Source organism: Gobius niger (genome assembly GCF_951799975.1).
Source record: "Gobius niger genome assembly, chromosome: 1".
Taxonomy (NCBI): Eukaryota; Metazoa; Chordata; class Actinopteri; order Gobiiformes; family Gobiidae; genus Gobius; species Gobius niger.
In genome coordinates, this window is record NC_136852.1 from 25,130,019 (window position 1) to 25,147,599 (window position 17,581).

The window sequence follows — 17,581 nt, forward strand, 5'->3', positions numbered from 1 at the left end:
TAGTGAAGCTTAAATCTTCCAATACGATGAATACTTCTTGGACGACGAGCCTTCTCACCATTTATGTCACAACTAGAATGTAATCATACTTATACGCTCATACTCAGGAGCATTTCCCAGGTCCTTTTTTACTCTTATTTGAGTCATTATTAGGTCACTACTTTTTACTTGGAGTGAAATAATTTAAAGGTAAAGCTATCTGTTTGATACCCCAGAGGCCCCGATTGACCCCAAGGCTCCGGGCCAATCTGGGTTCCAGTACTACACATGACGGAGCAAGTGAAACTTTATACTAGGGTTTACAGTAATTTCCAGATGCTTCTTCATTGAGTCTCAACCTTTTTACATTCATTTTGAGAAGACCCAGCAAAGACACTGTTTTGTGCATTTGTTGTCTTTACTGGAGTGTGTTCAGAATCGGAATCACAGCAACAGTTTAACGGCAAATCAAAACAACCCTCATCACAACAGAGACGACTCACAATGTAGGAAAACTAAACAGAAAGCAACAGTGTATTCAATTCACAATCATTTCGAACATTCATTTTCATAAGCAGTTACGTAAACACTGGTAAGTCTTAAATTCCAAAGGTGGTTTTCTGCACACTGCACCCCAACAGAGAATTGGCTGCTTCCACACACTCAGCCAGACCCGAGGCTGAAAAACAGACATATCATTACTTTAATATCGACTGTAAGAAATTAGAGCAAATCAACTGGTATCTAATTGTAATGGCAATATAATAATGATAATAATATAATAATGTCCAAATTACCATTCTGTGACTGCAGCCACGTCACCGCCTTCATGACCAAAAGCTCCCACTCATCTTTAGCTTCAGCTTTGAGACCATGGAGCCAGACCAGAGCCAGAATGGTGGCCCACACTTCTTTCTTTGCCTAAAACACACAGCCAATGAAAAAAAAACTACTAAGTGGGAAGAATAGATCGAAATTGTAAATACTGTACATAAATATTGTCTACAAAATTACATTATCAAAATAAATGTTTAGAGATAACTGGAGGAAAACAGAAGAAAACAAAAAATGTCCATAATGTGTTTAGTGCAGTGTCACCCTGCTGTTGCAGATATATTATTTCAGCATGTGGGGCTAAAAGTCACATATCTATAGTGCACATAATATTTGGCTGATGGAAAAGTATATTCTTGATTCAATAAAACAGTGCTTTCACGGTGCTGTTATATTATACATGCATTATCCTTTCATAGTAACTGCAGCATAATCTGACAGCTGTATTTGTAACTCACAGTTGAAGGTCGTTTTTTCTCCAGATCTTTGCTCGTCTTTCCAACAGCTTTAGCAAGAGCCGGCTCTAACTCCCAGCAGCCTGAGGCCGTTTGCAGGGACACCAGCTCCAACAGAGGGCCTTGCTCCTCTCTCGACCTGGGGCCACCATACTCTTCAGGACATAGTACATAGGAACCATCAAGCTTTTCCTCATTATCATCAAAAGTCACTATAATAATAATCAGACAATAGTGCCATCACATTTGAAGATGGCAAGGGTTATTTTGGTGTTAAAGGCAGGAGAAAAAAACAACTCAAACATTTAGTATCCTACAAATCATCTCCAAAATAACAGAAAAATGAGTCGCTGCACAACAGAACATCTAAATAGTAGTGAAACACCTCATGTGAAACATCCCTCTAGCAGGGGTGTCAAACATACGGCCCGCGGGCCTGATCCGGCCCGCGAGATGATTTAATCCGGCCCCTGCCCTGTAGAGCATAAATTCCAGAGTATGTCAAAAAAAAAAAGTAAGTCTCTAGCCCATTCCTGTGCGGAGTTATGCATTTTTAAAGAATAACCAGAATGCTCATTCTAGCCACTAGGGGGCATTAAATAAATAAAAAAAGGATAGCGTTCCACACGTGTCCAGCAGAGGGCACTGACATAATAAGAGTTTAGGATATGAACGACACATTATATAGCCATGTGGTAAATGGACAGTCTGCCCCAGGGCGGCTGTGGCTTCAATAACAGTTTACCACCACCAAGTGAATGAATAATGACTACTGCACTTTCAGGAACTTGTGACACAGGCTTGTAAAGTGCAATACAAGTGTAAGCCGTTGTCATTGATGAAGCTACAGTCAAGTTGGGGCTTTGATCAAATCACAGCTTATTATTATTCATTTATTGGAAACATTTTCTCTATTATATGTGGCCCGCGACCCGCCGTGGGAGCTGAATTTCGGCCCGCGACCCAAAATGAGTTTGACACCCCTGCTCTAGAGAAACCGCCACTTGTTACTTTTTAGAAAATGTTAAATATAAGTTTGATAAGAGTAGTTATGTGGGTGCTGTATTCCTCGATCTACACCTTAAATCATGATGTTCTCATTGCCAAATTATCCCGTTTTAATTTCTTTGAAAGCGCCCTCCGCTGGATGAGATCATATCTAAGTGAAAGAAAACCGAAAGTACAAATAGATAATGTTCAGCCCACATTTCTTAATTGTTCCGCTGGTGTCCCACAAGGTTCAATACTGGGACCAATCCCAGTATTGAACATCTGCAGCCATTGTACCAGTGTCCCATTGGCTCCAAAACTCATGCCTTCATCTGAATACAAAAAAATCTGTCTGCATGTTTTTTTCTCATCAGCCAGTATATATAGTAGGGGATGAACAACCATCTGTGATAGTCAACGGCGAGAGATTAGATATCGTTAAAGAATTTAAGTATTTAGGAGTGCTCTTTGATTCAAATTTAGATTTCAAGAAAATTGTACATTCATTAAATTCAATTTGTCAAACTAAAAGCATATAAGACCTTCTCTGACGACAGAGTCTGCAAAGGGTTATATGCAATGATCTTCAGTCATATGACTTACTGTTATACCACATGGTGCACAACACCAGAGATCAATATAAATCCCATCAAGTCTCTTTAAGAAAACATTAAAAACTCTGGATAGAAAGCCTTTATCATTTCACATTATCACTACTGTAACACTGTAATTAAGTATAATAGTTTAGATTTTGATAGTTATCAGACATACTTGGATGCCTGTTTCATTTTTAGAGTTTGAAATGGTCTTGCCCCTCCACCATTAATGGATTTTATATCAAATATAAGCAACACTCGAGTAAATACCAGAGCTTTGACAAGAGGAGACTAAAATGTGCAACAATGCTGGACCAATTTCAGTCAAACTCACTGCCTGCTCACGTCAGGAAGCTGTGTCAAAAACCACACCTTTAAAAAGGTCCTAAAGAACCAGTTGAAAACAAATCAATCGTGAAATCATTAATCAATATAACCTCTTGGGCGTGGTATCTCACCTGTGACTGTCCTTGTAACTGACCTCTGTTCTGTTCTTCGTACTAAGTCTGTATTTCACTTCTGTAAATGAATGTTTCTTTGCCTGCCTTAGGACAACGGATGCAATTTAGCGAATTGCTCATTCTGGTACATTTACATTGATGCTTTCTGCTGACATGTTGATTCATGTGCACTGTCCTAATTCAAATAAATAAATTTAAATGAATAAATTCAAATAAATATTGAAATGATAATAATAATACTATCCAGGAAGGGAAGTTGCGCATCTTCAAATGTTCCGAGTGCTAAAGCCCAAAAAATGAAGTACTACTGATGTGCTACCCTTTCATTTTTTTCTAAAATTTCTCTAATAATAATAATACATTTTATTTTGCACTTTTCAAAAAAAACTCAGACGCTTTACGAATAAAACAGACAAAACAAAACAAAGATGGAATATTATTTTAGGTTGCATGTGAGCTGAAACAGATGAGTTTTCAGCAGTTTTTTGAAAGTGATCAATGAATGTTATAGTCCAATCTGCGATGTCTGCCAATAGATGTTTCTCCTCTATTTAATATTATTTCACAGTTACATAAATGCAGAGAACCATGACTTTTAAGATGTTATTGTATAAACTAGCTACACCTTTCATCATGTCACCGATGAAAGCCTCACCTAGAGATGAGGAAAACACACAATATCACAAATTACAATTAAAAAAATAAAACAAAAAAATCGTTTTTTCAATAAATCCCATACTAATTTCAACAGACCCGCCCACCTCTGGTCTGCGAAAGTAAAATTGTAATTGTAAAAGTCTGGGGAGCGCGAAAAAAAAAAAAAAAGCATGTATTTTATATTGTGAATGGACTCTAAGGTAAGATGTCCATTATCCACTGTATAAACCTGCTGCTACTTTGCCTCTGCCCAGGGACTACAGATGCTTGTAGCTATCTCTGGTCTGTGCAACACATTTGTTGTGCAATGTCCCTGTCAAATAAATAAATAAATAAAATAGAAATGAAATCTCTCACCATATCTGTGAGGTCCATGAAGCTCAAAGTCTGTGGAGAAAATAATCAATCATTGCCTCTGCTCTGTCCTTCTATTTTAGATTCAATTACGCTACGTTAAATACACCATTATCAAGTGTCCAGTAATTAGAGAATAGCAGTATTGTATCACTATTTTCAAATAATACAATATAATAAAATTGTGATAAGTTGATATTTTGCTTGAAAATCTTATAGCAGAACAACTATAATGATCTCATGTTAAATGTAGCAATTGGTAAATACACAACTGGAAATGGTGAAGAAATAAAATCACTTACAATCAATGGTCACATGAGCAGCACTGCCTGTTGGGGAATAAATACTGCTTTATCAGCTGTTTTATCCAAAAATTATCATTATCATCAGATATATACACATATGGCAACTTTTGTGCTGTAATAAATTGCATTCATTTGAATTTCTGTTTTGCCGAGTGAAGTTTCTGTTTTACACGTAAAATAAATGTTAAGGATTACGAATGATCAGTCGCTGTAATATAAAAATACACTGAAACATCTTCTAAAAATACCATAATTATGAATTATGACAAATTTGTATGAAACAGGCGACAAAGGCTGAGAAATAGTTATCCATATTTTATATTTACGGTCATAGAAAATAGATTATAAAAGGTTGCACTTGTAGGTCAAGATAACAGTGAAATCGGGACACATTTAAAACAGTTCTTAAACACAAAACTTTACTAAATTGTCTTGAAATCCACAGACACTTACCTGTACATTTGTCTTTCTTTTTGAGACTCAGTTTTGGGAAATGGAACCTTTTGCGTTTGGATTCAGTCCCTGACACAAATGTTGAAAGAATATATCAGCCAAACGTCTTACTTTAAACAACTACATCAGCGCGTTTACAAGCTTTCTGTCCATTTCTAACATATACCTGTGTTTTTGAACATGTTAGATAAGATAAGTTAAGATAATCCTAGATTGATCCCACAATGAAGAAATTCACTTTGTTACATTCGGCTCTCAAGGAAACACTCAGGGTGTGCTAAATAGACAGGAAATGTGCAAGCAGTTAAATAGTAAATAGAGGTATCTTATGTACAATGAGCAAAAGCCAAAAGCTTAAATACCAGAGCTTTGACAAGAGGAGACTAAAATGTGCAACAATGCTGGACCAATTTCAGTCAGGAAACTGTGTCAATTACCACACCTTTAAAAAGGTCCTAAAGAACCAGTTGAAAACAAATCAATCGTGAAATCATTTATCAATATAACCTCTTGGGCGTGGTATCTCACCTGTGACTGTCCTTGTAACTGACCTCTGTTCTGTTCTTCGTACTAAGTCTGTATTTCACTTCTGAAAATGAATGATTCTTTACCTGCCTTAGGACAACGGACGCAATTTAGCGAATTGCTCATTCTGGTACATTTACATTGATGCTTTCTGCTGACATGTTGATTCATGTGCACTGTCCTAATTCAAATAAATACATTTAAATGAATAAATTCAAATAAATGTTGAAATGATAATAATAATACTATCCAGGAAGGGAAGTTGCGCATCTTCAAATGTTCCGAGTGCTAAAGCCCAAAAAATGAAGTACTACTGATGTGCTACCCTTTCATTTTTTTCTAAAATTTCTCTAATAATAATAATACATTTTATATTGCACTTTTCAAAAAAAAACACAGACGCTTTACAAATAAAACAGACAAAACAAAACAAAGATGGAATATTATTTTAGGTTGCATGTGAGCTGAAACAGATGAGTTTTCAGCAGTTTTTTGAAAGTGATCAATGAATGTTATAGTCCAATCTGCGATGTCTGCCAATAGATGTTTCTCCTCTATTTAATATTATTTCACAGTTACATAAATGCAGAGAACCATGACTTTTAAGATGTTATTGTATAAACTAGCTACACCTTTCATCATGTCACCGATGAAAGCCTCACCTAGAGATGAGGAAAACACACAATATCACAAATTACAATTAAAAAAATAAAACAAAAAAATCGTTTTTTCAATAAATCCCATACTAATTTCAACAGACCCGCCCACCTCTGGTCTGCGAAAGTAAAATTGTAATTGTAAAAGTCTGGGGAGCGCAAAAAAAAAAAAAAAAGAATGTATTTTATATTGTGAATGGACTCTAAGGTAAGATGTCCATTGTCCACTGTATAAACCTGCTGCTACTTTGCCTCTGCCCAGGGACTACAGATGCTTGTAGCTATCTCTGGTCTGTGCAACACATTTGTTGTGCAATGTCCCTGTCAAATAAATAAATAAATAAAATAGAAATGAAATCTCTCACCATATCTGTGAGGTCCATGAAGCTCACAGTCTGTGGAGAAAATAATCAATCATTGCCTCTGCTCTGTCCTTCTATTTTAGATTCAATTACGCTACGTTAAATACACCAGAATAGCAGTATTGTATCACTATTTTCAAATAATATAATATGTCTTTGAACATGTTAGATAAGATAAGTTAAGATAATCCTAGATTGATCCCACAATGAAGAAATTCACTTTGTTACATTCGGCTCTCAAGGAAACACTCAGGGTGTGCTAAATAGACAGGAAATGTGCAAGCAGTTAAATAGTAAATAGAGGTATCTTATGTACAATGAGCAAAAGCCAAAAGCTTAAAGGGGCAAAAATATAAACAATAAGAAAAAAAAAACTAGAACAGACTGTAAAAAGTAGAATAACAAAAGTCAGCAATGGCAGTGCAAAGTTTACAGTCCTAGTGCAGGTCGTCAATAAAGTTACGCTGATACAGGGAATATTGCATGTAGATACATAATTTTCGCTTGCATTACAATGCGCTATAACCCTGTTGATTTGTTTAAACTCTAGAGATAATTTCATCACTGTTACGTAAATGCAGAGTCCTGTGATTTTTAAGACGTTATTGGATGAAGTACTTACTTGCACCTTCCATCCTGTCACCGATAGAAACCTCATCTAAAGAAGAGAAAAACACAATATCAATAATGACAATTTTTAGAAAACCTTTTCATTAAAATATTAAATATAATCCCAATATCTATCCTATAGTATTTCAACAGTCCCGCCCACCTCTGGGCTGTGAAAGTAAAATTGTTGAGCTCCAAAAGGTGGTGAACCACTGCTCTATGGTTCTTTTCAAGTATAACATAATCCACTAATAATCCAATAAATTATTTATATATGAATTGAAATACCTTTAAAAAGCAATGAAATGTTGATACTAAAGACACACAGCAAAAGAAGTATACTTCGGAATAGAATTGAAATCTCTTACCAAATCCCATTAGGCGTCCTTTAAGCTCACAGTCTGTGGAGAAAATAACTCAATCACTGCTTCTGCTCTGTCCTATTATTTAAGATTCAGTTACGCTCCGTCAAATACACAATTTTTTAATAAAATAATATAATAAAAATGTGACAAGTCGATATTTTGTTTATCTTAAAACAGAACAATTATAATGATCACATAGTCAATGTACCAATTAACAAATACAAACGCAATTGGGAATGGTGAAGAAATAAAATCACTTACAATCAATGGTCACATGAGCAGCACTGCCTGAAAGAAATCAGTTTTACAAGTAAAATAAATGTTAACCATTGCGGATGCTCACAATTTTTTTCAACGTGCACTGTATCCCCTGCCTTGCCAAACAACATGCATCCCACAGTATTTGCCAGGTACTTGTCTCCACACAACACTTTTTGCTTCAGTCTAGCTACTTTTGACTCTCATTAACTGAATTTAATTGTCGAAATCGGCGCTCTCGCTTCACAGCTAGAAGGTCCTGGGTTCGATTCCCACCTGGACGGGGCCTTTCTGTGTGGAGTTTGCATGTTCGCCTCGTGTCTGTGTAGGTTTCCTCCGGGCACTCTGGTTTCCCTTACCTTTCCCTTAAAACATGTACAATAGGCCAGGATGAATGATGTGTGTGTGAATGTATAGTGGTGTCAGAGGGACTGTTGGTGCAGATGAGTGCAGTCGCGACAGCACTTCTGTCAGTCTCCCCCAGGGTAAACTGAAGCTAAATGTAGCTTACCACCTGAGTATTCAGTGAAGGCTTTGTGACTATATCTGTGAAAGGCGCTATACACCGCGTTCCAAATTATTATGCAAATTGCATTCCAGTTCCATAAAGGTATGTATGATATTCTGTATCAGCGCTCTTTGAAACACTGACATTAATCTCAGAGACCTGGGATGATTAGTGTTCAGGTTAAGCCCAGTTAAGGGAAAAACTACTGAAAAAGGACGTTCCACATTATTAAGCAGACCATCATTTTCAAGCAATATGGGAAAGAAAAAGGGTCTCTCTGCTGATGAAAAGTGTGAAATAGTTGAATACCTTGGTCTAGGTATGAAAACCTTTGATATTTCACGAAAAATTAAGCGTAATCATCATACTGTTAAGAGATTTGGGCTGATTCAGAGCACCCATGGGTTTGTGCAGATAAAGGCACAACGAGGACGGTTTCTGTCAGACAAACACGTCAGATTAAGAGAACAGATGCTACAAAGCAGCAAACAGGTATTTGAAGCTGCTGGTGCCTCTGGAGTCTCCCAAACATCAAGGTGTAGGACCGTCCAGAGGCTGCAGTTGTGCATAAACCTTCTATCTGGCCTCACCTAAACTGTTAGTTGAAGCTCATGAACAGAAACGGCTGCAGTGGCTCAGAAATACATGAGGACTCATTTTCAAACAGACTTGTTCACTGATGAGGCCGTGTAACCCTGGATGGTGAGATGGATGGAGTAGTAGATGGTTGGTGAATGGCCACTATGTCCCAACAAGGCTATGACGTCAGTGAGGAGGGGGCGGAGTCATGTTTTGGGCCAGAATCATGGAGAGAGAGCTGGTCGGCCCCTTTTGGATTCCTGGAGGTGTGAAAATGACCTCTGAAAAATATGAGTTTCTGACTGACCATTTTCTTCCATGGTACAAAAAGAAGAGCCGTGCTTTCCCTAACAAAATCATCTTCATGCATGACAATGCACCATGTCATGTTGTAAAGAATACCTCTGCATCACTGGCTGCTATGGGCATAAAAGGAGAGAAACTCATGATGACCTTAACAAAAAAGATATTTGTACTTTTGACTAACATCTCTACACTTTGTTTACTCCCTTGACCAGCCATCTCCATTTACTTGTGCATGCCTGCATTCATTTGACGACCATGAATGCAGGCATGCACATGAGAATATTATACAAGATGTCCTGATGAGTGTTAGAATGAAATGACAGTCTGAAGGCTCTTAGCAAACTCTCAGAGCCTGGGCCCGTACTATAGCTAGCCTTTCTTTAACAAAGACACCCATAATAATCAGCAAGGTCTCTCTGCCAAACATCACATTGATGACCTTTTAACATTTGCCTTCAATCCTGTCAATATGCTCCTTCCATGTCAAGCAGGAGTCAAATTCTACACCCGAGATTTCCAAGGAGCTCCAATGAGCTCCTCTCCATTAATCGGCTGCTTAAGGTTCTCACTCTTTTTGGTAAAGGAGACAGTAAGGCAGCCCCTAACATTCTTGCCCCGCCTTGGCGATTCTGTCAGATTTTGCCACTTGTCTCAGTCATGTTACATCAACAATAAAACATAAATTAGGCTTTTATACATTATGATAAACACAATAGTGGTATATATTTTCCTTTTTTACTGTTTTGGGTCACTGCTTGTGACTAATACCTGAGTAAATATTTTGGCTACAATACCCACCTCTGAGTATACATAGGATACTTACCGAGCATTCTCTCCTGCCCAAACGAGTGCAAAAAAGCCACTGTAGGGTAACCAGACAAATATGTGATTAGCTATTTGAACCCTCCAAACCTGTTGCTAATCAAGCTAAATAGTTGCATTAAAAAATTGGACGTAACTGATTAGTGGCAAAGGGATCCGCAGCAGAGGGCCCTTAACGGCTTCACCGCTGGTTTTGTTCACAGCGATGAACGCAGTGAAGGAGCTGCGCACTCCCGATTGGACGCTCAAGTCAATCATTTTCTTCTTTTTAGCGTCATCGATTTGTCCTCTGCACACCTCCTGCTCCTGCTCCAAAGACCGAATGAGAGAGCGAGCCGCGAGCCTGTGCACTGTGAGCCTGAAGACAAACAGGGTCATATTCGTCATATTCGATATATAGTGATTAGTGGGCATTTGTTGCTGATGGGATCAAGATCATCCAATTTTAGCCAATCAAAATTTCCAAGTTGAGAACATAATACCTAAGGATGCTGTAGTGTTTGTTTAGTATGAAACAAAAATCTCAGTTGGACCAAAATGTTATGTGGCGCTTTAATATCCCCTAACTCAGGCCATGTACGTGTTGAAATGAATATGATACAAAGTGCTATTAAACTACTAGCTGATACAATAACAAGTATAACCAGTCTGGTCTAAGGAGATACATTAGCATTTGTTTTAAATCAACTTTTCAACAAATTGAATTACTGTAGAATAAATTTGTCCACCTCACCCAGTGTCCTCTGTCGGTTTGAGGCTGAAGTTGAGCTTGTTCTCAGTGGGACGTCCCGCCAGGCTGTACTTCACAGTCACACAGCCCTCTGCTGCCTCTTTATTCTAAACACATCACACCCGTTGACTAATGCTGTAAACACAAATGCACAGACTCCTGTAGTAGCACGCTGAGCACCTGTCCTGTGAGCTGGGCGTACAGCAGGGATCGTTGGCCCTGGAAAATGGATATGAGAGGAGGGGACATCACAGTGGCAGACACCCCCTTCGGCAGGTCCCATTTGACTGAGATGTCGACCACAGCCGGCTGCATGGCGAACCGCAGAGACTGGATCACCTGTTGAGGAGACAGAATTCAAAAGAAATGTTATCAATTTCAATAATTGTATTGAATGTTACTGTAGTTCCGCTGCATCAAAGTGGCTATGTTTACATGGAGACCACAATTCTGATCATAATCTGATTTCTGAAGTTCTGATTATTGAAGAGAAGTAAACAGCATAGATATGATATACATTATCTGATATTCATATAATCATACAATCTCTAAAAAAAAATCTTCCTGATCTATCACAGGTGCCTAAACTAACCAGAGAAAAAGATTTTGTTGAAAAGACAAAGATATAATAAAAATACAAAAAGTATTTTTTTCATTCAAAAAAAATTTCATTAATTCAAAAACAAAATTAAAGTTAAAATTACAAAATTACTACAAAATTAGTTTGTAGAATGTGCTGCCGACAGTTGAGTGGTTTGTTCTGCTGCACACATGCAGAACTTACTGCCTCCTTAATGTTGAGTTGGAGTCCTCACTCTTGATTATTTACTGAATTGTCTCCGTTCTCCTCGCCCTTACATTTCAAATAGAAATTAAAGCAGTTTGTGCTATTTGTGTCAAACATTCTCCACCTGGTTCTGCAGGTGGGCCTGATTGAAGACAATTCATTTGCTCTAAAAATCTGATTTCTTCAGTTACTGTATCTGATTTTTTGGACCATGTAAATGTAGCCACCGACTGGACATCCGGACTACTTTATTAATTAAATAGTCCTTATAATAGGTTTCTATGAAGAATAATCTTTTAGGTAAATCACCATTTAAGCAACACAATTAAGGATTCATCATTTTGAATAAACAAGTCAAAATTAGACATGAATGTGTTAGTAAATTAAATTAATTAGATAGAAATAGAAAATATTCATATTAATTACGGATTGATGACTGAAGTGTCATACTTTGGACTCCATCTGGTCACTTCCTGTGATGAACTGGGCGTAGCCGCCTCCTTCTTTGGCCAAACCATTGATAAGAGCAGTACTTGCTCCTCCACCAATCCCAAAAGAGAAACACCTGCAGTAAAGAAGATTGAGATATATACCATTATTACATTACATTCTAAATACATTAAAGGTCCTATATCATGCAAAATCAACGTTTAGCAATATTGTTATGCTATTTCCTTATCAAAAACATCCCCAGAGTTTTTTTTTTGGCTTCATTCACACAGTTCTGAGCAATCCTCCTGAATCCTGCTCTCTGAGCAGCTGCTCCGCCCTCTCCTGGAAAACGACTCAGTTGTCTTAAGTTTTTTACGTCATAGTGTCAAACAGGAAGAGCCCGACGTCTGTAATGTGATGCCTGATTTTAATTTATAAAACAGCTTTTTCATTATTTCTGTTGTAAGAAATAAATAAAAGAAAAATGTCAGACAGAAGGAGCTCTTTCTAACCTACTCTGGACACACCTGTTCTTTTTTCTTATCTAACGATAATGTCACGGAGAAAGTGCGTTTGAGAGGTGCAGGACTTTCAGCCAAAATAGTGTTTTTCTGTGACTGTCTCTTGATGGATGCTTGCTGAACCTTCGCCAGAATGAAAGTGCATTAACTTTTATAACCAACACGAGTCCCAAAATGTAAACACCCGACGGAGCGGCCAGGACAGGGCGGTCAAAATGCGTGTCAGCTTGTGTGTTAGCCATTAACGAAGCTGTGTAGCAGAAGCAGTAGCAACTCCTTATAACTGCATTGTGAAGTAACTTCACTCATTGCTGTGACATTTATATTTATTTTACTGCTAATAATGCATGGGCAGATTAGCTCGGAGAGAGGAGGCGGAGTTAACTTAATCAAAGTGTCATGTCTTCCGGGTTTGAAAAATACCCCCAGAAAATACTTATATTTCTCACAAAAAATAGTACTCCATAGTGGTAGAGGTACAATATATCATATACATAACTATAGTTTACTTTGGAATGGCTAAAAAAGCACGATACAGATCCTTTAAGAAAATGGGTTCTGAAGTGTGGCCTGGAAGCCAAATGTGGCCCTGAGACCAATGTTTACATAAACGAGATTGAGCTCCTGTATTTCAATCGTCTATTTTCTGCCAAATAGACTTTTTCAAGCTTTTAACCATATTGCAGTGTTGTGGCCCAATGAAAACATACACCGAGATGTACATTGCACATTTTTTGCTTTCATTCATATTGGGTTGAGCAATCCTGCAATTTCAACTTTTCTTCTGTTCAAGAACTAAAGTCTAGACAGCTTCGCTGGACTTTCTGATCATTTCAGCACTCAAAATGCCACCACTGCACTTCATTACTGGCTTAAGGCATTTTGTATGCTCATATACTTTGACCTGTTTTCAATGCGGATACGTTATACAATGCTAGGGTGTCAAAATACTTTGAAAAGGCCAGAACCCAAATGACATTGGACCTTTAACTTTTACCTGTGAGATCCTGAATTGGACTTGACCAGGTTTATGACTTCTTTGGTGTTTTCTACTTCTCCATCAGTGAAGACAAACAGCTATAGAGCACATTTCACATTAATGCAGCAGAAAGAATGATCAGTTGTTATTGTTTGTTCATATATATGAGGACACATGCACTGATGATATGCACCTGTCTGGGATAGTCGGGGATGCAGCTCTGGCTATAAACATGTTTCAGAGGAGCCAGGATCTCGGTGCCAACCAGATCCGCCTGCATCTTTTCCACCTCTTTCAGAGCCTCCTTCATCGTCTTCTGTGTGTACTCTACACTTTTACTGCAAAAAAAGTAACAAACACAACTCTTGCTTGATTTTGACTTAATGTTTGTGACCATAGAGTTACAAGTCTTAACATAACATTCTAAGAAATATATAATTTAGCCTGAGCATGTTCTCTGTCTCCCCTGTATTTACATAAGTTTCCTTCTCGTGCCCCCTATTCCCCAATCACTAAATTTAATTACAATGGCCAGGATGTGTTTGCCAGTGCAATTGCGGGACACTTTGCCGGACTGTTTACATGCAGTCTATCAGACCTATTGTCCTGTGCAGAGGACTTTGTAACAATAATGTGTTAGGGTGGCTCTAACAGTGCCTTTGAGACTTTCCTTCAAAATTGCTGAATTCTTCATCAGTCAAATTTTATGGACCCAAAGTTATAAAAAAAAAAAAAAAACAGATAGAGAACCACATAATAATAATAATAATAATAATAATAATAATAATAATAATAATAATAATAATAATAATAATAATAAAAATTACTAATACATTAGTCTTATATAGCGTTTTCAAGACGCTCAAAGTTGCTTTACAATTTTGTACATGATTTATTCACCATTGGCCCCTCCGACCACCACCAACCACTGACTCACACATTGCATTCGCCAGGCTTCCTGGTGTTACCACCAGGAAGCCTCCAATCCCAGTTCCAACCAGGCCCCTCCCTGCTTAGCTTCTAAGGCCTGACGGGATCGGCAGTATGGCCACATCAAGCTTATTCTTGTAGACAAGGGTCTTTTCTTTACTTTTGTAAATAAAATGTTTCCAATATTTTTTTTAATTAAGCCTTTTTGTTTCTCTATGAGAAACTTAGGGGTAAATTAAGGTGAGAACATTTTGCTTGGTGCTGGTTTGAGGTAAATATCTCTGTAATTTCTTGGCCTATCCAAATGAAACAAAAACTTGCAAAAACAGTCAGTTGAAACAAGGTACAAGGGGTTACTATAGCAAGACTGTTACAATAACCAAATACGTTAAAAAACATAAGGTTCAACAAATAAGGATTTTCTCTTCAAACACTTCAAAATGTGCCCAGTTCTGTGCATAAAAAAATCACAATGGTGGTATAAAACTTATTTACGGGAAAATGTGTTCAAAAGAGCTTCCAAAGCTGTAGATGTTAAAATAGCAACCCAAGGGTAAGCTCTTCAGCAGGAGCAGCAGAGTGTCCTGAGAAACAGAGAAAAGAAATCAATGATGGTGTACAATAATTGTGAGGCATCACTGACAGACAGGTCACAAACTTACGCCTTACCTTGGCCCTGGCAAGGTGACTTCCGGACATACTTCCCGATCGATCCAAAAGAAACACAAACTCTCCAATCAAAATGGACATATCTTTAGGAAACTCCGGATACAAACTCAGCATTACTGCAGAGTCTCCCATCAGAGTGCCTGAAATCAACAGGGAGTTATACTGACCATCTTGTTTGCTTATACACAAGTTTAATTCAAACTTAAGTTCTCTTTTCCTTTATCCTAACTTTATGGCGCATGGATGAAGCCCTGGTGGTGCCTCATAGCAGCTGAAGAACTTCCCCAGGCACTTTGGACAGATCGCATCAATACCAGAGCCTTTCCAGAGGATTGCTAGGTGTTTTGTAATCACCTGAGTGACCTGTCTGGGTGATGGACAAGTTCAACTCTGAGTCCTGAGCCACAGCTTCCTCATCAGAAGACGTGGCAGAATTACTGTAAAGTGCTCTCTTTACTGTTTGGCCACGTCCCCCACACTGAAACTCAAGCAAACTAAAATGTGCCATCAGATAGCCAATCATCACTGCGTCCTGTACGCCAGGGTCGGCTGGTCATCTTTGTCGTTTCGTAGATTGAAACATTGGAATCTTCTGATCTATAAATGTATTGCTGGACTTGTCCCTCCATATCTGCAGCAGCTCACTGAGCTGAGGAGCAGCAGCAGCTATAGCCTGCGCTCTCAGGACCTTCTGCTGCTCTCTGTGCCCAGAGTGCGAACTGACCTGGCCTTAAGATTTGCTGCACCGTATTCTTGGAATGAACTACAGACGGAGTTTCAATTAAAATAACTTGTGTCATTTCATACTTTTAAATCATTATTGAAAAATCTAGAAACAAAGTCTTTTACATGTTTGTTTTTACATGTTTTATCTGAGTGAATTATATTGGTTGAATTATGCAATGTTTATTTGTGATTATGTGTGTACAGTTGCAACTTGTGTGTAAACTTGTCCCCCTGCATCTTGGCCAGGACACTCTTGAAAAAGACATTTTTAATCTCAATGAGTTTTATCCTGGATAATTATAGGACAAATAAAAATAACTGCATGTTTCCTCACCAGGCTCCGCTGAAGCCCATCCCACCTCCACCACTGCTGAGGGCTCATGGGTGTCCTTATAGTAGATGAGAAGCTCCACGTCTCTATCAAACTTGTGTCCTGCTGCCAGCTTCACCTGCAGTCACAGAAAAGGAGTGAGAAAAACAAAAACAGTTCATTAGTCCAATATACAGACAAAATGTTGTTTTTAACCTAGCTTTTTGTTTCTATTTTTTTGTGGGCTTCTTTAAAAATGTTGAAAATCTGTTCAGTTTTGATTTTCTCAGCACAAAAAACAACTAACAGGAACTATATCGTCTGCTGATAATGGTGGGGAATGAGAAGCAGATTAAAGTCGGCTTCTGCTATAGAAAGTCAATAAGGGTTGTGGGCAGAATGGACAGAACACATTTTTTAGTAATACAACATACAGGTGAACTTGAATAACACAGAGCACTTTTGCATAACATAAGGAAACCAAGCCGAAGGGAACAGCATCATTACATAGTTTCTAATATATATATATATATATATATATATATATATATATATATATATATATATATATATATATATATATATATATATATATATATATATATGTATATATATATGAAGTAAAGTAAGATTTTGTTTTTTACCAGTGCTGATGTGTGATCTTGGCTGAGGAACTCCAGAGGGTCCATGGTGCAGTTGGACTCCACTTTAGAGACGAGTCGTGCAGACTGGACTCGAGCCAAAAAAGACAGATCATAGGGAACTAGAGAAGATGGCACTGACATCACTGTTGCACTGCCGCTTTTTAACCTTTCTCTGCTCCAACACCAGAGTGAAATCTGACCTGCGGGCTGGTACCGAGGATTGAGGACAGCGGGGAGACAAAACCTCAGTGCTTCGTCGGCCTGAACATCCAGCTCAGTGACATACTCCAGCCTGATGGAGGCGCTCTCTCCTGGAGGCAGACTGCCCACATTAATGGAGAATATATCTGGACTCTGGTCGCTCCTCTCCATTAGAAAGGCCCGCTGACTGGAGCTCAGTGCATCATCGTACTCCTCACGATCCTGGGAAATTTTCACTATCAGACTCATCATTTCGAGTTAAAAGCTGCATGAGACAGACATCCTTTTCTCTATTTCTAATGAAAAGGTGTTTCAAGATGCAAGACATGACATTTTTATGCTCACTACTGCCACCTCAGGTCTTAAGCGTAACTGCAGCTTCTACATTAAGCATGACGGCACATCGAACCTGAATTAACACTTTTTTGAGTGACAGTGCAGGATTTTAGAGGCAGTTGTGGTGAATAGGTCTGAGCTCATTCTACAGAATAGGACATTTCTGGAATATGTAGGGAGAGCAAAATACTTAACATTTTAAAACTCCGTATAGTCCCTTTAATGTTTTGCTTGCTGGTTGC

General features: G+C 38.2%; 1 protein-coding gene across 1 annotated transcript in view; it reads right to left on the minus strand.

Annotated features, from left to right (window-relative positions):
• Positions 1-550: 550 nt before the first annotated feature.
• Positions 551-17,581, minus strand: part of LOC306964624 (von Willebrand factor A domain-containing protein 5A-like) — an 18,244-nt gene continuing 1,213 nt past the window's right edge. The window contains exons 4-19 of the mRNA XM_079558702.1: positions 16,803-17,225; positions 16,183-16,297; positions 15,123-15,262; positions 14,949-15,037; positions 13,717-13,861; positions 13,542-13,621; positions 12,042-12,156; positions 10,985-11,143; positions 10,808-10,911; positions 10,212-10,432; positions 5,085-5,153; positions 4,629-4,655; positions 4,330-4,359; positions 1,272-1,423; positions 777-900; positions 551-658 (exon numbers count right to left, since the gene is read on the minus strand). Of these exons, the coding sequence (XP_079414828.1) occupies positions 579-658; positions 777-900; positions 1,272-1,423; positions 4,330-4,359; positions 4,629-4,655; positions 5,085-5,153; positions 10,212-10,432; positions 10,808-10,911; positions 10,985-11,143; positions 12,042-12,156; positions 13,542-13,621; positions 13,717-13,861; positions 14,949-15,037; positions 15,123-15,262; positions 16,183-16,297; positions 16,803-17,225 (2,073 nt within the window). The 3' untranslated portion in view covers positions 551-578. The remainder of the gene's footprint in view (positions 659-776; positions 901-1,271; positions 1,424-4,329; positions 4,360-4,628; positions 4,656-5,084; positions 5,154-10,211; positions 10,433-10,807; positions 10,912-10,984; positions 11,144-12,041; positions 12,157-13,541; positions 13,622-13,716; positions 13,862-14,948; positions 15,038-15,122; positions 15,263-16,182; positions 16,298-16,802; positions 17,226-17,581) is intronic.